This window comes from Nerophis lumbriciformis, linkage group LG17 (genome assembly GCF_033978685.3).
Source record: "Nerophis lumbriciformis linkage group LG17, RoL_Nlum_v2.1, whole genome shotgun sequence".
NCBI classification, from domain to species: domain Eukaryota; kingdom Metazoa; phylum Chordata; class Actinopteri; order Syngnathiformes; family Syngnathidae; genus Nerophis; species Nerophis lumbriciformis.
Window position 1 is genome coordinate 13,332,501 of NC_084564.2, and position 25,000 is coordinate 13,357,500.

The following is a 25,000-nucleotide window of genomic DNA, read 5'->3' on the forward strand; positions in this document are numbered from 1 at the left end:
AGTCTCAGATTTAGATTGGTCAAATCTAGTCTCAGACTTAGATTGGTCAAATCTAGTCTCCGATTTAGATTGGTCAAATCTAGTCTCAGACTTAGATTGGTCAGATCTGTTCTCAGACTTAGGTTGGTCAGATCTAGTCTCAGACTTAGGTAGGTCAGATCTAGTCTCAGACTTAGGTAGGTCAGATCTAGTCTCAGACTTAGATTGGTCAAATCTAGTCTCAGACTTAGATTGGTCAAATCTAGTCCCAAAGTTAGATTGGTCAAATCTAGTCTCAGAGTTAGATTGGTCAAATCTAGTCTCAGAGTTAGATCGGTCAAATCTAGTCTCAGACTTAGGTAGGTCAGATCTAGTCTCAGACTTAGGTAGGTCAGATCTAGTCTCAGACTTAGATTGGTCAAATCTAGTCTCAGACTTAGATTGGTCAGACCTAGTCCCAGACTTAAATTGGTCAAATCTAGTCTCAGACTTTGATCGGTCAAATCTAGTCTCAGACTTAGGTAGGTCAGATCTAGTCTCAGATTTAGATTGGTCAGATCTAGTCTCAGATTTAGATTGGTCAGATCTAGTCTCAGACTTAGATTGGTCAGATCTAGTCTCAGACTTAGATTGGTCAAATCTAGTCTCAGACTTAGATTGGTCAAATCTAGTCTCAGACTTAGATTGGTCAAATCAAGTCTCAGACTTAGATTGGTCAAATCAAGTCTCAGACTTAGATTGGTCAAATCAAGTCTCAGACTTAGATTGGTCAAATCAAGTCTCAGACTTAGATTGGTCAAATCAAGTCTCAGACTTAGATTGGTCAAATCTAATCTCAGACTTAGATTGGTCAAATCTAATCTCAGACTTAGATTGGTCAAATCTAGTCTCAGACTTAGATTGGTCACATCTAGTCTCAGACTTAGATTGGTCACATCTAGTCTCAGACTTAGATTGGTCACATCTAGTCTCAGACTTAGATTGGTCAAATCTAGTCTCAGACTTAGATTGGTCAAATCTAGTCTCAGACTTAGATTGGTCAAATCTAGTCTCAGGCATAGTTGGTCACATCGAGTCTCAGACTTAGATTGGTCACATCTAGTCTCAGACTTAGATTGGTCACATCTAGTCTGAGACTTAGATTGGTCACATCTAGTTTCAGACTTGTATTGGTCAGATATAGTCTCAGACCTAGATTGGTCAGATGTAGTCTCAGACTGAGATTGGTCACATCTAGTCTCAGACTTAGATTGGTCACATCTAGTCTCAGACTTAGATTGGTCACATCTAGTCTCACACTTAGATTGGTCAGGTCTCAGTCTTAGATTGGTCAGATCTAGTCTCAGACTTAGATTGGTCAGGTCTCAGTCTTAGATTGGTCAGATCTAGTCTCACACTTAGATTGGTCAGATCTAGTCTCAGACTTAGATTGGTCAGATCTAGTCTCAGACGTAGATTGGTCAGATCTAGTCTCAGACTTAGATTGGTCAGACCTAGTCTTAGACTTAGATTGGTCAGATCTAGTCTAGTGGCTGGTGCCAAAACCACAAATATTTATACTGTGGCCTGGCAAGGATGGTATCGCCTTATCATCCTTGCCCTGGCACGCTCTTCTGGTATTGGGAGTATAAATATTTGGGGTTTTGGCACCAGCCGCGGGACTAGATCTGACCAATCTACGTCTGAGACTAGATCTGGCCAATATAAGTCTATGAGCATGAACTGATGAAGCCTACTTGGACGAGAGGCCAAACGTTTTCTAAGACAAACCAAGCAGTCCAGTTGCGATTGATTGAATGCCGTATAATATCTCAGCTTTTCACACACACAAGTGAATACATCGCATACTTGGTCAACAACCATACAGGTCACACTGAGGGTGGCCGTATAAACAACTTTAACACTGTTACAAATATGCGCCACACTGTGAACCTACACCAAACAAGAATGACAAACACATTTCGGGAGAACACCCGCACCGTAACACAACATAAACACAACAGAACAAATACCCAGAACCCCTTGCAGCACTAACTCTTCCGGGACGCTACAATATACACCCCCCGCTACCCCATACCCCCTAAAACACCACCCACCCAACTCCGCCCACTTCAACCTAAATTCCAAGCTGCTGTTTTGAGGCATGTTAAAAAAAAATTATGCACTTTGTGACTTCAATAATAAATATGGCAGTGCCAGGTTGGCATTTTTTTCCATAACTTCAGTTGATTTATTTTGGAAAACCTTGTTACATTGTTTAATGCATCCAGCGGGGCATCACAACAAAATTAGGCATAATAATGTGTTAATTCCACGACTGTATGTATCGGCATCGGTTGATATCGGAATCGGTAATTAAGAGTTGGACAATATCGGAATATCGGCAAAAAAGCCATTATCGGACATCCGTAGTTTTAACATCTTTAAAGTACAAACTTTATCAAAGTGGCCAGTCACGTTATTTTATCATTCAGTATACGAACCTTTGTGGAAAAAAGTTTACCTAATTTAACAAGGTAACCAAAAACTAGGAACACCTGTCAGTATGATGTAGAGTGGTTTCACATCACTGCACACTAACTAAGAAGCCATCAGTATTATTATTATGCTCGGGCTAATGACAACATATTGCATCACACCGCTGTGTCCCACAGCCGCAGCGTCACTTGAAGGCATCGTAACAACGGCACGGCGTTGACGCACAAAGGTCACTTACTTGTGTCCCAAATGCTTGAGGAAGTACGCCAGCACTTTGAGGGATTGCACTTGAATGCTTTCACTCTTGGAGGCCATGAGTTTATAGATCACCCTGCAAAAACACACAAAACACAAAAGCTGGCAATGGCACATACAGAACACTTAAAGAAAAAAAAAAAAATGGCCTAGATCAACACGCCTCGATGGTGAAACTCACATGCAAACGTTGTTACGCGTTCTGTTACACATCAACATATGAATCATGCATGAGCCACACGGGTGGTAACGCGAGCACTTAATCGCAGCCAAAGCATGACCTCCTTCCTCCGACTCACCGTATTCCATTCCTCTGGTCAAAAGCGGGGATCATGGAGGCGGGGTGCTCAGACATGAGGGCGACCACCAGCTGTAACACGTCGTGCAGGTTCTCATCCTGCAGACCACAATCATGACTTACAGACAGTGTATAACAGGGGTCCCCAAACTACGGCCCGCCAGCGTCCAAAATCAGGCCCGCGGGAAGTCCCAAGTATTAAAAAAAATAATAATAATAATAATTTTTTTAAAAATATATTTTTTGATGTCTTTTCTTATTCACTTTGTACCGCTAGCTACTCACGGTGTCTCCGAGCCGCTCAGGCAAATCTTATTGTCTAAAAATCATCGCGCGCACGGAAAGTGCGGTGTGTGTGTGTGTGTGTGTGTGTGTGTGTGTGTGTGTGTGTGTGTGTGTGTGTGTGTGTGTGTGTGTGTGTGTGTGTGTATGTATGTATATATATATATATATATATATATATATATATATATATATATATATACACACATATATATATACACATCCATCCATTTTCTACCGCTTATTCCCTTCGGGATCGTGGGGGGCGCTGGAGCCTATCTCAGCTACAATCGGGCGGAAGGCGGGGTACACCCTGGATAAGTCGCCACCTCATCGCAGGGCCAACACAGATAGACAGACAACATTCACACTCACATTCACACACTAGGGCCAATTTAGTGTTGCCAATCAACCTATCCCCAGGTATATATATATATATATATATATATATATATATATATATATATATATATATATATATATAGGGAGTGAAGGCAAAGGCAATCTGTCCATGCAGAATTCAACTATTGTCATGGTTAGCTTATAGGAGTATCAAAAAAATAAATCTATCTTTAAACGAATCACAATTCCTAATCGATTAAAAAAATTCAAATATATATATATTTTTTTAAATAAAAGCATATATATTTTAATATATTATTTTATTTTAAATCTGTCCTATTCAGCCACACAGACAAATCATATAGTTGATGTAGATGATCATATCTTAATGTACAGATTTACTTTAGAAAAGAGAAGTGTTATTTTACTTCTCTCGTTGCCTTATTTGTATTTGACTTTATTAAATGTTTGGGTGGAATTTTATTCAACAAATGCAGTTTTCTTTTAAGTAATATAGAAATTCATCACAGCAATTTTTTTTATTTTATAGAGAAATGTAGTTATTCGCAGAACTGGCACCCAATGTTATTAAAAAGCATTGAATCTATTCTAAATTGAATCATTAACCCAAAGAATCGAACAAAAGGAAAATCATTTTACCCCGTGTATGCGAATATTTGTGGCATTGTTGAACACTCTGGGAGTTTCAGAGTGATAAGTGAGCAGTGGCTTCACATAGTCACCGCTAGCGTTAGCACAAACTAGCAGTGTGAGGCGATCCTTCATCGGCTTGTGTCCCGGTAGTGCCCTTTCCTCCGCTGTAATAAATGTCCGCTCCGGCATCTTTTTTGGTCTCATCACAATTAAGGACTTGCTGCGGAACAAAGCCCACTTTGCTGATAAAATCCTCAAATTGAAGGTGCCGCAAACCGGAAGCTAACTTGCTAAAACGCTAGCTCAAAGCGGTCGTCTAGCAATCCGAAGCTGTAAGCTGCGAGACTGTAAGAGTTTAGACACATTTTAACCATTTCTGATCAGACAAAGTGATCTCTGACAAGCTGACACAGCTCTGACCGGAGCAATGTACGACAATTGTGGAAATAAACACGCCAGAAGTGCCGCTTGCCGTCGAAGCGCTTCGAAATGGCCACGCCCGTGTGTACAGGATGTAAACAGGTCGCAAAAATAGGCGTTGGTAAATCAAGGTTCCACTGTAATGGGTAATTTTTAGAGATGTCCGATAATATCGGACTGCCGATATTATCGGACGATAAATGCTTTATAATGTAATATCGGAAAGTATCGGTATCTGTTTTAAAAAAGTAAAATTTATGACTTTTTAAAACGCCGCTGTACGGAGTGGTAAACGTCGGGAGAAGTACAGAGCGCCAATAACCTTAAAGGCACTGCCTTTACGTGCCGGCCCAATCACATAATATCTACGGCTTTTCACACACACAAGTGAATGCCAAGCATACTTGGTCAACAGCCATACAGGTCACACTGCGGGTGGCCGTATAAACAACTTTAATACTGTTACAAATATGCGCCACACCAAACAAGAATGACAAACACATTTCGGGAGAACATCCGCACCGTAACACAACAGAACAAATACCCAGAATCCCTTGCAGCACTAACTCTTCCGGGACGCTACAATATACACCCCCCGCTACCCCCTACCCCGCCCACCTCAATCTTCTCATGTCCCAAATTCCAAGCTGCTGTTTTGAGGCATGTTAAAAAAAATAATGCACTTTGTGACTTCAACAATAAATATGGCAGTGCCATGTTGGCATTTTTTTTCCATAACTTGAGTTGATTTATTTTGGAAAAGCTTGTTACATTGTTTAATGCATCCAGCGGGGCATCACAACAAAATTAGGCATAATAATGTGTTAATTCCACGACTGTATATATCGGTTGATATCGGAATCGGTAATTAAGAGTTGGACAATATCGGATATCGGCAAAAAAGCCATTATCGAACATCTCTAATTTTAACCATTTCTGATCAAAGTTATCTCCTAGACAGGCTGACACAGCTCTGACCGGAGCAATGTACGACAATTGTGGAAATAAACACGCCAGAAGTGCCGCTTGCCGTCGAAGCGCTTCGAAATGGCCACGCCTGTGTGTAAAGGATGTAAACAGATCGCAAAAATAGGCGTTGGTAAATCAAGGTTCCATTGTAAAGGGTAATTTTGATTTAAAGTTAGACTCTAAAGAGAAAGAGAAAGACACATGGCGGGGGCATACACAGTCCACGCACAAGCAGTAAGACACACCCAGAGAGTTTGCGCAAGCGTAAAATTAGTTCACGCGCACACAAAAAGTGTGATTTTACTTGCAAGGATGTGACGCCATATACAGCCTTGCAGAAAATCTGCCCGGCAGCGTGGAAGCCGTTATAGCTGTTTTCTCCATTTTCACTTCTTACTAGGTGAGATTATTATTGTCGGCATAATATTCACGGGTGACTCAAAAGATCTTGATTTGATGAGAGAAAAAGCCACAAAAAGCCACAGATGACACGTCGTGCGTGGAGCTCAGTGTCAGTGTGTGAAGACACTTGCAGCATGTACCTCATGCATTGTTAACAAATAGTTGAGGATGCTCTGCAGCTCGTCCTCCTTCACACCTCGGTCCTGATGGAACGCAAAAGTGGGAGACAGATATGAATTAAACATTGTGAGGTGCAGTACACACAGGAAGTATCCCCACCAACAAACATACTGCCCTAATTGTGTAATAATATGCAAAAGTGACTTAACAGTGATACGAGTCCTCAGAGCATGTTAAGGAGCACAACATCTGTGGAAAAAAAAAATATTTCCCTTGCTTGTCTGCTCCCTTTTTGAGAGAAGAAACACTCTTTTCATGAAAAAGAAACCATTGAGTAGATTATCCTGCCCTGTGCATACGCCCATTACTTTGTGTTGAAAGAAGGCTTTGCTGCACATCTTGAAATAATGTTTTGGTCACCCAGGGCCGTGAAAATGTTTTAGTTTTTCTTAATCGAATAAACTAACGTTACCCGATGTTGCTGTGGAAAAGTGAGCACAATGTTAGCATGTAGCTCGTATTTGCATGCACGTACAACACTTAAGACCTTCAGCATATTAGTGTGAGGACTTAAATTACGGAATGGATTCCGGAAAAAAGTCAAACAACGCAGTAATATGATCCAGTTTTTGTGTTTACAAAGTACAAGAAGAAGACATTTTGATAAACATCTCAAACCTTTATTTGAAATGAGATATTATTCATCTCGTTAGTTATCATACAATTATTTACCTTCCAATTACAGTACAAAGGTAAACAATTCTACAGTCATGAGAAACACAATTTTAAACGGTTACTTGCAATATTATATATTATGATTACATTACATTTAGGGCTGCAACCAACAACTAATTTGATAATCGATTAATCTGTCGATTATTGCTTCGATTAATCGATTAATAATCGGATAAAAGAGACACATTACATTTATATCATTTCCAGTATTTTATTGAAAAAAAACAGCATATTGGCACCATATTTATTTTGATTATTGTTTCTCAGCTGTTTGTAAATGTTGCAGTTTATAAATACAGGTTTATTAAAAAAAATAAAATAATAATAAAATAAAAAGTAGCCTCTGCGCATGCGCATAGCATAGATCCAAGGAATCGATGACTAAATTAATCCCCAACTATTTGTATAATTGATTTTAATCGATTAGTTGTTGCAGCCGTAATTACATTATTTATTTATTTATTCGTATTTATTTATGTATTTTTTGTAATTACATTATAAACACGGTGTTTTTATCGATTGTTTCATTTTAAGAGCAGTGATTCTCAAACTGTGGTATGGTGCGCGGGCCCCATCCAGTGGTATGCCAAAGAATCACTTGATTAAAGTGCAGTTTTTTTTATTTTCCTGTATTCAACACAGCGTCACTGTTCAGTGTGTAATGTTACAGTGGTCAAAAATATTAAATATACTTGGAAAATAAAACCTCTGATTTGTTTTTTTTGAATACTTAGGCCTATAACACTACTGCATTTTAATGTTGGTCATTATGGGGGTACTTGGGGAGTTTTTTTCTGAAGTGGTAATTGGTGAAAAAAGTTTGAGAACCACTCATGTAGACAAAAGCCCCGAGTCTGTCTGCATAAAGCCAACATGTTTTAAAATAAATTATTGCATACTGTTTAAATGTGTGACACATTGAGAGAAGAATATGTTAATTGATCGATTGCATTTATATGTATAAAATGTAAAAATTCCAAATCAAATTGCAATTTGAGAGAAATATTGCAAATAGGTTTTTTTTCTCAAAATGGTGAATCCCTAATTTTAAACAACCTAAATTCCAGCATCAACACTACATGCACACTTCAAATGCACGTGTCCCAGCAGGCACAAGACATTGATACAATGTTGATTATACATACATGTCCTTTAAAACTGACTTTGAAACAACGTTGCACAATAGTTGCATTTATAAATTGAGACAACATTGATGTCCAACATTGGATCCATGTTTTTGGTTGGGAAATGACCAAATTTCAATGGTAAAATCAACGTCACAACCTGACATTGTAAACGTTGTCAAAAAGAATGTTGTTTCAACGTTATATTTGTCTTGTAGTATATTGGTTGGAAAAAGACCAAAATTCAATGGTCAAATCAATGTCAGAACCCAACATTGATTCAAGGTCATCAAAAAGCATGTTGTTTCAACGTATATGTGTTGTACCGTATTGGTTGGGAAATGACCAAAATCCAATGGTCGAATCAACATTAAACCCAACATTGATTAAACATCATCAAAAAGCATGTTTCAAAGATATGTTTGAGTTGTAGAATATTGGTTGCAAAATGACCAAAATTCAATGGTCAAATCAACGTCAGAACTCGACATTTATTCAAGGTCATCAAAAAGCATGTTGTTTCAACGTATATGTGTTGTAGAATATTGGTTGGGAAATGACCAAAATTCAATGGTCAAATCAACGTCAGAACCCAACATTGATTAAAGGTCATCAACAAGCATGTTGTTTCAACGTTATGTTTGAGTTGTAGAATATTGGCTGGAAAATGACCAAAATTCAATGGTCAAATCAACGTCGGAACACAACAATGATTAAACGTCGTCAAAAAGCATGTTGTTTCAACGTTATGTTTGAGTTGTAGAATAGTGGTTTGAAAATGATCCAAATTCAATGGTCAAATCAACATCAGACCCCAACATTGATTAAACTTCACCAAAAAGCGTGTTTCAACGTTATGTTTGAGTTGTAGAATATTGTTTGGAAAATGACCAAAAATTCAATGGTCAAATCAACGTCAGAACGCAACATTGATTAAACGTCATCAAAAAGCATGTTGTTTCAACATATATGTGTTGTACAATATTGGTTGGGAAACGACCAAAATGCAATGGTCGAATCAACATTAGAACCCAACATTGATTAAACGTAATCAAAAAGCATGTTTCAAAGTTATGTTTGAGTTGTAAAATATTGGTTGGAAAATGACCAAAATTCAATGGTCAAATCAACGTCAGAACGCAAATTGATTAAACATCATCAAAAAGCATGTTGTTTCAACGTTATGTTTGAGTTGCAGAATATTGGTTGGGAAATGACCCAAATTCAATGGTCGAATTAACATTAGAACCCAACATTGATTAAACGTAATCAAAAAGCATGTTTCAAAGTTATGTTTGAGTTGTAAAATATTGGTTGGAAAATGACCCAAATTCAATGGTCGAATCAACATTAAACCCAACATTGATTAAACGTCATCAAAAAGCATGTTTCAACGTTATGTTTGAGTTGTAGAATATTGGTTGGGAAATGACCCAAATTCAATGGTCAAATCAACTTCAAACCCAACATTGATTCAAGGTCATCAAAAAGCATGTTGTTTCAATGTTATGTTTGAGTTGTAGAATATTGGTTGGAAAATGACCCAAATTCAATGGTCGAATCAACATTAGAACCCAACATTGATTAAACGTCATCAAAAAGCATGTTTCAAAGTTATGTTTGAGTTGTAGAATATTGCAAAATGACCAAAATTCAATGGTCAAATCAACGTCAAAACCCAACATTGATTCAAGGTCATCAACAAGCATGTTGTTTCAACGTTATGTTTGAGTTGTAGAATATTGGCTGGAAAATTACCCAAATTCAATGGTCGAATCAACATTAGAACCCAACATTGATTAAACTTCATTAAAAAGCATGTTTCAACGTTATGTTTGAGTTGTAGAATATTGGTTGGAAAATGACCAAAATTCAATGGTCAAATCAACATCAGAACGCAACATTGATTAAACGTCATCAAAAAGCCTGTTGTTTCAACGTATATGTGTTGTACCATATTGGTTGGTAAACGACCAAAATTCAATGGTCAAATCAACGTCAATACCCAACATTGATTAAATGTAATCAAAAAGCATGTTTCAAAGTTATGTTTGAGTTGTAGAATATTGGTTGGAAAATGACCAAAATTCAATGGTCAAATCAACGTCAGAACGCAACATTGATTAAACGTCATCAAAAAGCATGTTGTTTCAACGTATACTGTATGTGTTGTACCATATTGGTTGGGAAACGACCCAAATTCAATGGTCAAATCAACATCAGACCCCAAAATTGATTAAACTTCATCAAAAAGCATGTTTCAACGTTATGTTTGAGTTGTAGAATATTGGTTGGAAAATGACCCAAATTCAATGGTCGAATCAACATTAGAACCCAACATTGATTAAACTTCATCAAAAAGCATGTTTCAACGTTATGTTTCAGTTGTAGAATATTGGTTGCAAAATGACCAAAATTCAATGGTCAAATCAACGTCAAAACCCAACATTGATTCAAGGTCATCAAAAAGCATGTTTTTTCAACGTTATGTTTGAGTTGTAGAATTTTGGTTGAAAAAAATGACCCAAATTCAATGGTCGAATCAACGTTAGAACCCAACATTGATTAAACGTCATCAAAAAGCATGTTTCAACGTTATGTTTGAGTTGTAGAATATTGGTTGGAAAATGACCAAAATTCAATGGTCAAATCAACGTCAGAACGCAACATTGATTAAAGGTCATCAAAAAGCATGTTGTTTCAACGAATACTGTATGTGTTGCACCATATTGGTTGGGAAACGACCAAAATTCAATGGTCAGATCAACGTCAGAACCCAACATTGATTAAACTTCATCAAAAAGCATGTTTCAACGTTATGTTTGAGTTGTAGAATATTGGTTGCAAAATGACCAAAATTCAATGATCAAATCAACGTCAAAACCCAACATTGATTCAAGGTCATCAAAAAGCATGTTGTTTCAACGTTATGTTTTGAGTTGTACAATATTGGTCGCAAAATGACCCAAATTCAATGGCCGAATCAACATTAGAACCCAACATTGATTAAACGTCATCAAAAAGCATGTTTCAACGTTATGTTTGAGATGTAGAATATTGGTTGAAAAATGACCAAAATTCAATGGTCAGATTAACATCAGAACACAACATTGATTAAACGTCGTCAAAAAGCATGTTGTTTCAACGTTTATGTGTTGTAGAATATTGGTCAGAAAATGACCCAAATTCAATGGTCGAATCAACATTAGAATCCAACATTGATTCAAGGTAATCAAAAAGCATGTTGTTTCAATGTTATGTTTGAGTTGTAGAATATTGGTTGGAAAATGACCAAAATTCAATGGTCAAATCAACGTCAGAACGCAACATTGATTAAACGTCATCAAAAAGCATGTTTCAAAGTTATGTTTGAGTTGTAGAATATTGGTTGGAAAATGACCAAAATTCAATGGTCAAATCAACGTCAGAACGCAAATTGAGTAAACATCATCAAAAAGCATGTTATTTCAACATATATGTGTTGTACCATATTGGTTGGGAAACGACCAAAATTCAATGGTCAAATCAACGTCAGAACCCAACATTGATTCAAGGTCATCAAAAAGCATGTTGTTTCAACGTTATGTTTGAGTTGTAGAATATTGGTTGGAAAATGACCAAAATTCAATGGTCGAATCAACATTAGAACCCAACATTGATTAAACGTCGTCAAAAAGCATGTTTCAATGTTATGTTTGAGTTGTAGAATATTGGTTGGAAAATGACCAAAATTCAATGGTCAAATCAACGTCAGAACTCAACATTGATTCAAGGTCATCAAAAAGCATGTTGTTTCAACGTTATGTTTGAGTTGTAGAATATTGGTTGCAAAATGACCAAAATTCAATGGTCAAATCAACGTCAGAACCCAACATTGATTCAAGGTCATCAAAAAGCATGTTGTTTCAACGTTATGTTTGAGTTGTAGAATATTGGTTGCAAAATGACCAAAATTCAATGGTCAAATCAACGTCAGAACCCAACATTGATTCAAGGTCATCAAAAAGCATGTTGTTTCAACGTTATGTTTGAGTTGTAGAATATTGGTTGCAAAATGACCAAAATTCAATGGTCAGATCAACGTCAGAACCCAACATTGATTAAACGTCGTCAAAAAGCATGTTGTTTCAATGTTATGTTTGAGTTGCTCAACGTCAGGACCTAATTCAACAAGCCCTCGATGTTCTTTTAATGTCTTGTGCCTGCTGGGGTGGCAACCTTGACAATAACATTGTTGAAAAATACTACTGATATAATAGGCACGTTTCGATTCAAAAGCAAACATTGCTATAAAACCCTTTTCGGCACGACTGGCGCTACCTTTGAAGCCAGAATTGGACAATGGGATAAAGCAGGAGCCTTTAAAAGGATAACAGAGTGGGGACTTTGAGATACCTTCAAGATGAGTTGCTTGAGGAAGAGAAGCATGAACGCCCGCAGAGAGATGATTTCTTTCTGGGTCGGCCTTGGACCATCTGTGGCGAGTGGAGAAAATACGAGAGAGAAAGAGGTAAAGTAGCGGAACAACATAATGTACAGCGCCTTCTTGTTTATGTTGCTGTTGTTCATTCTTATTTTACTCTTGGTTGGTTTTAATGATGTGGAGTTACTGTTTGAAGTCACGGTAATGAGCTACTGACGCCTTGTGTTTGGAAGAAAGGGGTACATATTTTACACACGCACACACCCTGACGTTTTCTCGCCTTGAACAGTAAATCCAGCTTCTTATGATTAAAAAAACATTGTCTCATGCACAACTGCACATTCATCAACTCTGCACAGTGAAGCTGTGAAGGGGGGGAAAAGAAAAAAAGTCTATATATCCGAAACATTTCATGCAGCGACGGCGAGCCTCGGGGAGGGTTGGTAAAGGCAGCTTGCCAAAATAAATTGAGCGGTAATGTTGTATCAAATGTCAGCCTTGGCTGACATGTCGTGGCCCAGGCACTAAAAGCCAAGGTCACACCTGTCCATCACACCCGCCAACATCTAATTAAAAACTACTCGGGTGGTCTGGGCCAAATTAGGACTGCTGTGCCATGATGGAATGACCACATTCTATCAGGACATTAGGGTTTGATGGCTGTTTGCTGGTTAGCATGTTTACACAGACACAGAATACGGAGGTAATGGGCCAGGAATCAAGTCATTACAGGTTGGTGCAGATCCAAATAAAGGATCACAAAGAGGATTATTTTTTTTCTTTTTGAGTTAACTTCAAAGAGCTCCGGTGGAAGCTCTTAAATCAATCTATTCAGGGATGTTGGTCCACTCAATGTTTGCCAACAAATAACGTGAATTAAAACCTAATGACTACTGCATCATAAAAGCCCCAAAGCTGAGGACAGGTTAGTTTGTGTGACTGGGATGCGAGGCTCCTCACATTCACAGTTGATTATCAATCAATCAATCAATCAATGTTTATTTATATAGCCCTAAATCACAAGTGTCTCAAAGGGCTGCACAAGCCACAACGACATCCTCGGTGCAGAGCCCATATAAGGGCAAGGAAAAACTCACCCCAGTTGGACGTCAATGTTAATGACTATGAGAAAGGTTATTTTACTGTACAGCACAGCCAGGACAATTTATACCACAGTCATATATAATGCATTCTATTTTCTTCTTCTATGGTTTTATGAAGGTGGCGGCGCCCTGATGGCAGCGGCTTGCAGACGCTCTTGGAAGTGTAGAGCGATTATTGGTATGTCAGACTTAGCCTTGTCGTGGTTTAACTCTTATCTTACTGACAGGATGCAGTGCGTCTCCCATAACAATGTGACCTCGGACTATGTTAAGGTAACGTGCGGAGTCCCCCAGGGTTCGGTTCTTAGCCCTGCACTCTTTAGTATTTACATGCTGCCGCTAGGCGACATCATACGCAAGTACGGTGTTAGCTTTCATTGTTATGCTGACGACACCCAACTCTACATGCCCCTAAAGCTGACCAACACGCCGGATTGTAGTCAGCTGGAGCGTGTCTTAATGAAATTAAACAATGGATGTCTGCTAACTTCTTGCAACTCAACACTAAGAAAACGGAAATGCTGATTATCGGTCCTGCTAAACACCGACATTTATTTAATAATACCACCTTAACATTTGACAACCAAACAATTACACAAAGCGACTCGGCAAAGAATCTGGGTATTATCTTCGACCCAACTCTCTCCTTTGACTCACACATTCAGAGTGTTACTAAAACGGCCTTCTTTCATCTCCGTAATATCGCTAAATTCGTTCCATTTTGTCCACTAGCGACGCTGAGATCATTATTCATGCGTTCGTTACGTCTCGTCTCGATTACTGTAACGTATTATTTTCGGGTCTCCCTATGTCAGGGGTAGGCAACCCAAAATGTTAAAAGAGCCATATTGGACCAAAAATACAAAAACAAATCTGTCTGGAGCCGCAAAAAATTAAAAGCCATATTACATACAGATAGTGTGTCATGAGATATAAATTGAATTAAGAGGACTTAAAGGAAACTAAATGACCTCAAATATAGCTACAAATGAGGCATAATGATGCAATATGTACATATAGCTAGCCTAAATAGCATGTTAGCATCGATTAGCTTGCAGTCATGCAGTGACCAAATATGCCTGATTAGCACTCCACACAAGTCAATAACATCAACAAAACTCACCTCTGTGGAAAGTTTGGTGGACAAAATGAGACAGAAAAAGAAGTGGCATAAAACACGTCCTATAAAGTCGGAGAAAGTTATACATGTAAACAAACTACGGTGAGTTCAAGGACCGCCAAAATTAGTAGGACAAAACGGCGCTCGCCAAATACTCGAATCAGTGAAGCATGTTTAATATAAACAGTGTGCTTTGAAACAATTAGGGAGGTTTGTGTCATGTTTGTCCTCCTACAGAAACCATATTAAAACAAAAAATAGATTTTTTTCCCCCTCATCTTTTTCCATTTTTTATAATTTTTTTAAAAAGCTCCAGAGAGCCACTAGGGCGGCGCTAGAGCCGCATGCGGCTCTAGAGCCGCGGGTTGCCGACCCCTGCCCTATGTCTAGCATTAAAAGATTACAGTTGGTACAAAATGCGGCTGCTAGACTTTTGACAAGAACAAGAAAGGTTGATCATATTACGCCTATACTGGCTCACCTGCACTGGCTTCCTGTGCACTTAAGATGTGACTTTAAGGTTTTACTACTTACGTATAAAATACTACACAGTCTAGCTCCGTCCTATCTTGTCGATTGCATTGTACCATATGTCCCGGCAAGAAATCTGCGTTCAAAGAACTCCGGCTTATTAGTGATTCCCAGAGCCCAAAAAAAGTCTGCGGGCTATAGAGCGTTTTCTATTCGGGCTCCAGTACTATGGAATGCCCTCCCGGTAACAGTTAGAGATGCTACCTCAGTAGAAGCATTTAAGTCCCATCTTAAAACTCATTTGTATACTCTAGCCTTTGAATAGACCCCCTTTTTTTAGACCAGTTGATCTGCCGTTTCTTTTCTTTTCTCCCCTGCTCCCCCCTATCCCTTGTGGAGGGGGGAGACACACAGGTCCGGTGGCCATGGATGGGGTGCTGGCTGTCTGGGGTCGGGACCCGGGGTGGACCGCTCGCCTGTGTATCGGTTGGGAACATCTCTGCGCTGCTGACCCGTCTCCGCTCGGGATGGTTTCCTGCTGACCCCACTGTGGACTGGACTCTTACTGTTATGCTGGATCCACTATGGACTGGACTCTCACAATATTATGTCAGACCCACTCGACATCCATTGCATTCGGTCTCCCCTAGAGGGGGGGGGGGGTTACCCACATATGCGGTCCTCTTCAAGGTTTCTCATAGTCATTCACATCGACGTCCCACTGCGGTGAGTTTTTCCTTGCCCTTATGTGGGCTCTGTACCGAGGATGTCGTTGTGGCTTGTGCAGCCCTTTGAGACACTTGTGATTTAGGGCTATATAAATAAACATTGATTGATTGATTGATTGATTATCACACTTTTTGTCTACCTTTTGAGGTGGCGAAACAGAGAAATGTGTTGTTTTATTACCCTGAAACTTGTACAACTTTAGGGTTGTGTTTGTTGGCCGATACTTCAAATGCTCCTACAGATATGATACTAGGGGTTAAGGGTGTGGGGAAAAAAATCGATTCGAATTCAAATCGCAATTCTCACGTCGTACGATTCAGTATCGATTCTCATTTTTCAAAAATCTATTTTTTTATTTTATTTTATTTTTTTATTAATCAATCCAACAAAACAATACACAGCAATACCATAACAATGCAATCCAATTCCAAAACCAAACCCGACCCAGCAACACTCAGAACTGCAATAAACAGAGCAATTGAGAGGAGACACAAACACGACACAGAACAATCCAAAAGTAGTGAAACAAAAATGATTATCAACAACAGTATCAATATTAGTAACAATTTCAACACAGCACTGATTAAAAATCCCTCATTGACATTATCATTAGACATTTATAAAAAAAAATGTAAAAAAAAAAAGAACAATAGTGTCACAGTGGCTTACACTTGCATCACATCTCATAAGTGTCCAATATTTTCACAAAGATAAAATAAGTCATATTTTTGGTTCATTTAATAGTTAAAACAAATTTACATTATTGCAATCAGTTGATTAAACGTTGTCCTTTACAATTATAAAAGCTTTTTACAAAAATCTACTACTCTGCTTGCATGTCAGCAGACTGGGGTAGATCCTGCTGAAATCCTATGTATTGAATGAATAAAGAATCGTTTTGAATCGGGAAAAATATCGTTTTTGAATCGCGTTGAATCAAAAAATTCGATTTATAATCGAATCGTGACCCCAAGAATCGATATTGAATCGAATCGTGGGAGACCCAAAGAGTCGCAGCCCTACTAGGGGTGTGAAATTTTTTTTATTTTGGAATGAATCGCGGATCTTATTTGTAACAATTCTTAGACGAAAAATCAAACATTTGATTGTACTTTATTTTTATTTTTTTTTATCTGTCCTGTCCAGCCACTCAAGCAAATCACATTGTTGATGTAGATGATCATATCAGCTGTACAGATTTACTTTACAAAAGTGAAGTGTCAAACGCAACTCTTGTTGCTTTATTTGTATTTGACTTGATTACATTTTTTGGTAGAATTTGATTAAACAAAACCGGTTTTCTATTAAGTAATAAAGAAGTTTATCAGAGCTGTTCATCTATTTTATGGAGGAATGTAGTTATTTATAGAACTGGCAACCAATGTTATTTAAAAAAGTATTGATTTTGAGTAGAGAATAGTTTTGAATCGAGTATTGATTCTGAAACCAATTGTTATCCCCAAGAATCGAATCAAATCGTGCGGTACCAAGAAAAACAGAGCCCTTTATTACCGATGCTATACTTACTTTATAGTTTGAGTCGTAAACAATGCATTACAAATACCATAATAATTTTATTGTACGACTATTATTGATTTATGCTAAAATTTAAGCTTTTTACCTCAGTTTATTTTTTTGTTTTGGTTTTGTTTCGTTGACGTTCTAAAATCCCCCCCCCATAAAAGTCATATAAATCAATCTGTTCTAGACACCCAAAAATATTAATACAAGCTTTTAGTGGCAAAGACAGCGATGAGCAGAGACAGAGGAGGGGAGGGTAGTAGAGAGCCACACAAACGGTACTGTTACAATTTTTTTCCCCTGAATTTAACAGCGTTTCTCTCCTTTTTTTTTTTTTTTTTTTACCAAATATATAATAATTTTGCAAATTTGGAGTCATAGTCAATAAAAAAATTGCAGAGTTATTAAATTGCAGAGTTAAATTTTGGAATTATTTGTTTAGATGAAGAGAGCTTTTGGTTTTTTTTGCCATAGCATTAAAACATAAAACATGCGCCCGCAAAAAATCTTCTAAGAGTAGTTAAAAATGAATAAATAAATAAAATCAGCGGAAAGTCTGATAGCTTCAGTCAAAAAGTACTTGCTGCAGCTAAAATGCTAGTTCAGAGCTGTAAGAGTCGATTACCGCGGCTGCTCTTCACCCGATCCAGAGTGGGTGAGAAGTAGGGATGTCCGATAATGGCTTTTTGTCGATATCCGATATTGTCCAACTCTTAATTACCGATACCGATATCAACCGATACCGATATATACAGTGGTGGAATTAACACATTATTATGCCTAATTTGGACAACCAGGTATGGTGAAGATAAGGTCCTTTTTAAAAAAAATCATAAAATAAGATAAATAAATTAAAAACATTTTCTTGAATAAAAAAGAAAGTAAAACAATATAAAAACAGTTACATAGAAACTAGTGATTAATGAAAATGAGTCAAATTAACTGTTAAAGGTTAGTACTATTAGTGGACCAGCACAATCATGTGTGCCTACGGACTGTATCCCTTGCAGACTGTATTGATATATATTGATATATAATGTAGGAACCAGAATATTAATAACAGAAAAAAACAACCCTTTTGTGTGAATGAGTGTAAATGGGGGAGGAAGGTTTTTTGGGTTGGTGCACTAATTGTAAGTGTATCTTGTGTTTTTTATGTTAATTTAGTAAAAAAAATAAATAAAAAAAATAAACGATACCGATAATAAAACCGATACCGATAATTTCCGATTATACATTTTAAAGCATTTATCGGACGATAATATCGGCAGGCCGACATTATCGGACATCTCAAGTGAGAAGTATTGCTTCTAATGTATAATAAATACCTTCGGCGGTATAATAAATGCCAATAAAAAGACTTGTTTGTAACATACAATATTTGGCATTACAATAACTGAGACACTGATAAAGACACTGGGGTAAACGTTTTGGTAAGAACTTTCGTAGAAAACCAAGAAAAGTGGGGCGTACAAAACCTGAGCCAAAACTGTAGCTATCTTTATTAGACAATATTCATATTTTTATAATATAGCATTGATTATAATGTTATGTTGTTTATGTTTATGTTGTTTAGGGGGACGGCGTGGCGAAGTTGGTAGAGTGGCCGTGCCAGCAATCGGAGGGTTGCTGGTTACTGTCAAAGTACTTTGAGTACCTTGAAGGTAGAAAAGCGCTATACAAGTATAACCCATTTATCATTATTTATCATTTATGTAGCAATGATTACATAAGTTGCTACGTTACTATAAACTCTTAAAGGCGATCTAAAAGGCAAAACCGACTTTTCTTACCAATTGGTGCCTCTTTTTGAGTATTTGGGATCATTAAAAGTTCCGAAAATGTGAAATCAAAGTATGGAGGTATGGCAGAGATATTTATAAAACAATCTTGCCTTTCCTCATACTTCCTCCAAACGAGCCGTTTGAAGTTTGCCCAATTTGTGGCGTTTTTCCCCCCAGTTGTGACATCAGCGGATAGCTCCACATAATTTACTGTAAGTCAATAAGTTCCTTCATTTTCTCTATCCTCTTGTTGTGGGGCAGACTGGCTCGTACATGCACATGCATCCTTCGCTGTTACCATTTCTAATAAGACCTAGCGTATTTTTCGGGCGCACCGTATAAGGCCCACTGCCGATGAGTGGGTCTATCAGGTCTATTTTCATACAAAAGGTGCATCCGTTTATAAGGTGCATTAAAGGGGTAATTTTATGATTTTTTTTCTACATTTAAAAAACTTCCTTGTGGTCTACATCAGTGGTCCCCAACCACCAAGCCGCACAAGAGAAAAAAATAATAATAATAGTAATATTTGTAATTAAATCAACATAAAAAACACAATATATACATTATATATCAATATAGATCAATACAGTCTGCAGGAATACAGTCCGTAAGCACACATGATTGTATATCTTTATGAAAAAACAAAAAACAAAAAACAAAAAAAAACAACAAAAAAAAAAACACCGGTCCGTGGGAGAAATTTTTAAGCGTTGACCGGTCTGCAGCTACAAAAAGGTTGGGGACCACTGGGCTACGTAACATGTAATGGCGGTTCTTTGGTCAAAATGTTGCATGGATTATGTTCTACAGATCCTTTTCAAGCCGCTTTCTAACAGGCTCTGCAGGAAACGCCATTTACTGGGCGGTCTTATTTACGTAGCTCCACTTTGAGGGCGTCTACAGTACCGGTAGTTTTTAGCGCTTCCATAGCGAGTCTACTGACAGATATAAGGTAGAACTGTATGCTACTTTATATTAGAAATGGCAACAGCAGAGGATGAATGCCCCACAACAAGAGGATAGAGAAAAATAAGGAGCTTATTGACTACGACGCGGGCTACAATGGCAGACCCGTGCAAATGTTCGGGACTTATGCAGATTCCAAATACACAACAGCAGGAACCAATAGGTGAGAAAAGTTGGTTTTGCATAATATTGCGAAACAAAACGGCATACAATATTTTTCCTAATAGGTGCCATTATGGAGTGCTTATTCACACACCATAATAATACCCGTATGTTGAAGCATAGTACGTCTGACTATGGTAGCCGTAATGCTCCGCATTCCTTCAAGCTGTGCGGCTGCGTAGCTTACCAAAGTCGTACTTGCAACATTTTGACAGATTTTGAAATGCCTTCTGTAATGTTTTATATTCTCAATGAACATTAAACGTTTTGGTGTTGCTTGCATGCTAGCGTCATTTATTGAACAGGCGTCGACCTGCAGTCCACAGGTATATCTTAGGTGTGACTGCCATCTACTGGTACACACCATGTACCAAATAAAATTGCTTCGAGGTCGGTAATGTACTTAATACTTACATTAGGCCAGTGTTTGTCAACCACTGTATCTCACGGCGCACTAGTGTTATGTGTTGTTGTTGAGTAATCATGTAATACTCTTCCATATTAGTAGGTGGCAGCCGGTAGCTAATTGCTGTGTAGATGTGGGAAACAGCGGGAGGCAGCGTGCAGATAAAAATGTGTCTAATACTTAAACCAAAAGGTGAGTGCCCCTAAGAAAAGGCATTGAAGCTTAGGGAAGGCTATGCAGAACGAAACTACAACTGAACTGGCTACAAAGTAAACAAAAACAGAATGCTGGACGACAGCAAAGACTTACTGTGGAGCAAAGACGGCGTCCACAATGTACATCCGAACATGACATGGCAATCAACAATGTCCCCACAAAGAAGAATAAAAATAACTGAAATATTCTTGATTGCTATAACAAAGCAGGTGCGGGAAATATCGCACAAAAGAAGACATGAAACTGCTACAGGAAAATACCAAAAAACAGAGAAAGCCACCAAAATAGGAGTGCAAGACAAGAACTAAAACACAGGAGCACAACCAAAAAAACTCAAAATAAGTCATGGTGTGATGTGACAGGTCGTGACAGTACACCTACTTTGAGACAAGAGCTATAGTGATGCATGCTCGGTTATAGTTTAAATTCATATCCAACAATTGCGACGACTTTTTACTGTCAACTGAGTTAAATTGTTTCATGATTTCTGCTGGTGGTGAGCCTCCGGATTTTTTCAACGCAAAAAATGTGACTTGGCTCAAAAAAGGTTGAAAGACACTGCATTAGGCGCACCGGGTCATAAGGCACACTGTCGATTTTTGAGAAAATAAAAGGATTTAGTCTGAAAAATACGGTTGTGTATAGTTCTAACTTAAATCCGTCCGTCGACTCTTATATGGAATCTCGAAAAACTACTACATGACAGACGGGGAGAAGATGCAGTCGAAGTGGAGTCACCTAAAAAGGCAACCCACAAAACGGCACATCCAGAATAGACGGTCAGAAAGCGACTTAAAGGGGAACATTATCACAATTTCAGAAGGGTTAAAACCATTAAAAATCAGTTCCCAGTGGCTTATTATATTTTTCGAAGTTTTTTTCAAAATTTTACCCATCGCGCAATATCCCTAAAAAAAGCTTCAAAGTGCCTGATTTCAACCATCGTTATATACACCCGTCCATTTTCCTGTGACGTCACACAGTGATGCCAACACAAACAAACATGGCGGAAAGAACAGCAAGCTATAGCGACATTAGCTCGGATTCAGACTCGGATTTCAGCGGCTTAAGCCATTCAACAGATTACGAATGTATTGAAACGGATGGTTGTAGTGTGGAGGCAGGTAGCGAAAACGAAATTGAAGAAGAAACTGAAGCTATTGAGCCATATCTGTTTGAACCGTATGCAAGCGAAACCGACGAAAACGACACGACAGCCAGCAACACGGGAGAAAGCGAGGACGAATTCGGCGATCGCCTTCTAACCAACGATTGGTATGTGTTTGTTTGGCATTAAAGGAAACTAACAACTATGAACTAGGTTTACAGCATATGAAATACATTTGGCAACAACATGCACTTTGAGAGTGCAGACAGCCCAATTTTCATCAATTAATATATTCTGTAGACATACCCTCATCCGCGCTCTTTTCCTGAAAGCTGATCCGTCCAGTTTTGGAGTTGATGTCAGCAGGCTAGGGTCAATAGGGGGTTTAGCTCGCTTGTCTGCGGGAACAAACTGCCGCCATTGCTTGCCGTGCTACCGAGGTCCTTTGTCCCTGAATTGCTTACACACTCCGGCAGACTCAATGGGGGTCTGGCGGCAGATTTCTTTGACTTTATCGTTGGAAATGCATCTGCTTTGAGTGTCACAGGATATCCACACATTCTTGCCATCTCTGTCGTAGCATAGCTTTCATCGGTAAAGTGTGCGGAACAAACGTCCAATTTCTTGCCATTTTCGCATCTTTGGGCCACTGGTGCAACTTGAATCCGTCCCTGTTTGTGTTGTTACACCCTCCGACAACACACCGACGAGGCATGATGTCTCCAAGGTGCGGAAAACAGTCGAAAAAACGGAAAATAGAGCTGATTTGACTCGGTGTTTGAGAAAATGGCGGATTGCTTCCCGATGTGACGTCACAATGTGACGTCATCGCTCCGATAGCGAATATTAGAAAGGCGTTTAATTTGCCAAAATTCACCCATTTAGAGTTCGGAAATCGGTTAAAAAAATATATGGTCTTTTTTCTGCAACATCAAGGTATATATTGACGCTCACATAGGTCTGGTGATAATGTTCCCCTTTAAAGATGGTCTGTAAAACATAATCTATGCAAGATTTTGACCAAAGAACCACCATTACCGTATTTTTTGGAGTATAAGTCGCACCTGCCGAAAATGCATAACAATGAAGGAAAAAAACATATATAAGTCGCACTGGAGTACAAGTTGCATTTTTGGGAGAAATGTATTTGATAAAACCCAACACCAAGAATAGATATTTCAAAGGCAATTTAAAATAAATAAAGAAGAGTGAACAACAGGCTGAATAAGTGTACGTTATATGAGGCATAAATAACCAACTGAGAACGTGCCTGGTATGTTAACGTAACATGTTATGGTAAGAGTAATTCAAATAACTAACATATAGAACATGCTATACGTTTACCAAGCAATCTGTCACTCCTAATTGCAAAATCCCATGAAATCTTATACGTCTTGTCCAGGGGTGCTCACACTTTTTCTGCAGGCGAGCTACTTTTCAATTGATCAAGTCGTGGGGATCTACCTCATTCATATATATAAAATTTATATTTACTTATTTATGAAATATATGTTTTTGTTAATAAGTTAAAGGTGTTTAATGATAATGCAAGCATGTTTAACACATATAGTTAATATTGTTAATAAATTAAAGGTGTTTAAAGATAATGCAATCATGTTTAACACATAGTTAATATTGTTAATAAATTAAAGGTGTTTAATGATAATACAAGAATGTTTAATACATATAGTTAATATTGTTAATAAATTAAAGGTGTTTAATGATAATACAAGTATGTTTAATACATTTAGTTAATATTGTTAACAAGTTAAAGGTGTTTAAAGATAATACAAGCATGTTTAATACATATAGTTAATATTGTTAACAAGTTAAGGTGTTTAAAGATAATGCAAGCATGTTTAACACATATAGTTAATATTGTTAACAAGTTAAGGTGTTTAAAGATAATACAGGCATGTTTAACACATATATATTCCTTTCTTTCATGAAGACAAAAATATAAGTTGGTGTATTACCTGATTGTGATGACTTGCATTGATTGGAATCAGACAGTGGTGCTAAAAACGTCCGCATTTTCGAATGGAGGAGAAAAAAGTCCTCCTTTCTGTCCAATACCACATGAAAGTGGTTGGTTTTTGGCATCTTATTTGTCCAGCTTCCGTACTCCTTTGTATACACTTTACAAGAAATACATTGTCGGCAAACTCCGTAGCTTGCTAGCTTGTGCACGCCAGCTTTCTGAGACTCTTATTTTGGTAGCGCAGGCAGGATGAAGCAGAGCTTTTATTGTGCAACTGTGCAGTCGGTCTTTGGAGTTTTGACAACAGGTACGGCGCCAGAGTCTGTTGAAATAAAGTGTTTCTCGCCTTCCAGTCGGTAATTTGAATGAGCTGGCAGCAGCCAGCGTCATCTCAGAAGACCCTCGGGTGCCGTGAATGTCAATCAAGTGACGAAAGTGACGTCATAGTGAAGATTTATGATCGCTCATTTTCAGGACTATTTTTTTAATGCCTGGCTGGTGATCGACTGACACACCCTCCGAGATCGACCGGTAGCTCGCGATCGACGTAATGAGCACCCCTGGTCTAGTCTCTTACGTGAATGAGCTAAATAATATTATTTGATATTTCACGGTAATGTGTTAATAATTTCACACATAAGTCGCTCCTGAGTATAAGTCGCACCCCCGGAAAAACTATGAAAAAAACTGCGACTTATAGTCCGAAAAATACGGTACATGTTATGTAGACCACAAGGAAGTGTTATACATTTAGAAAAAAAAATCATAATATGACGCAAACTAAAATGAATTTCTACAATGAGAGGCGGCATGAAAAGTACTATTTACAAGACTGAATATTTTGAAATGATCTTCCATATCAACACAGCACAGCTGAGATCAGACAACTTCACCTGATTAATTGATTTTGGCACATGACAATCGATATCAGTGTAAGAAATCCCGGTGT

At 38.1% G+C, this 25,000-nt stretch overlaps 1 protein-coding gene across 2 annotated transcripts in view; it reads right to left on the bottom strand.

The window, feature by feature from the left end:
* LOC133614516 (neurobeachin-like) overlaps positions 1-25,000 on the bottom strand; it is a 726,573-nt gene that overhangs the window by 499,854 nt on the left and 201,719 nt on the right. Inside the window, exons 14-17 of one of the 2 annotated variants that reach the window (XM_061972517.1) lie at positions 12,454-12,533; positions 6,220-6,282; positions 3,012-3,109; positions 2,696-2,788 (exon numbers count right to left, since the gene is read on the bottom strand). In XM_061972517.1, coding sequence (XP_061828501.1) covers positions 2,696-2,788; positions 3,012-3,109; positions 6,220-6,282; positions 12,454-12,533 — 334 coding nt within the window. The remainder of the gene's footprint in view (positions 1-2,695; positions 2,789-3,011; positions 3,110-6,219; positions 6,283-12,453; positions 12,534-25,000) is intronic. The other variant, XM_061972518.1, reaches the window with a different exon arrangement.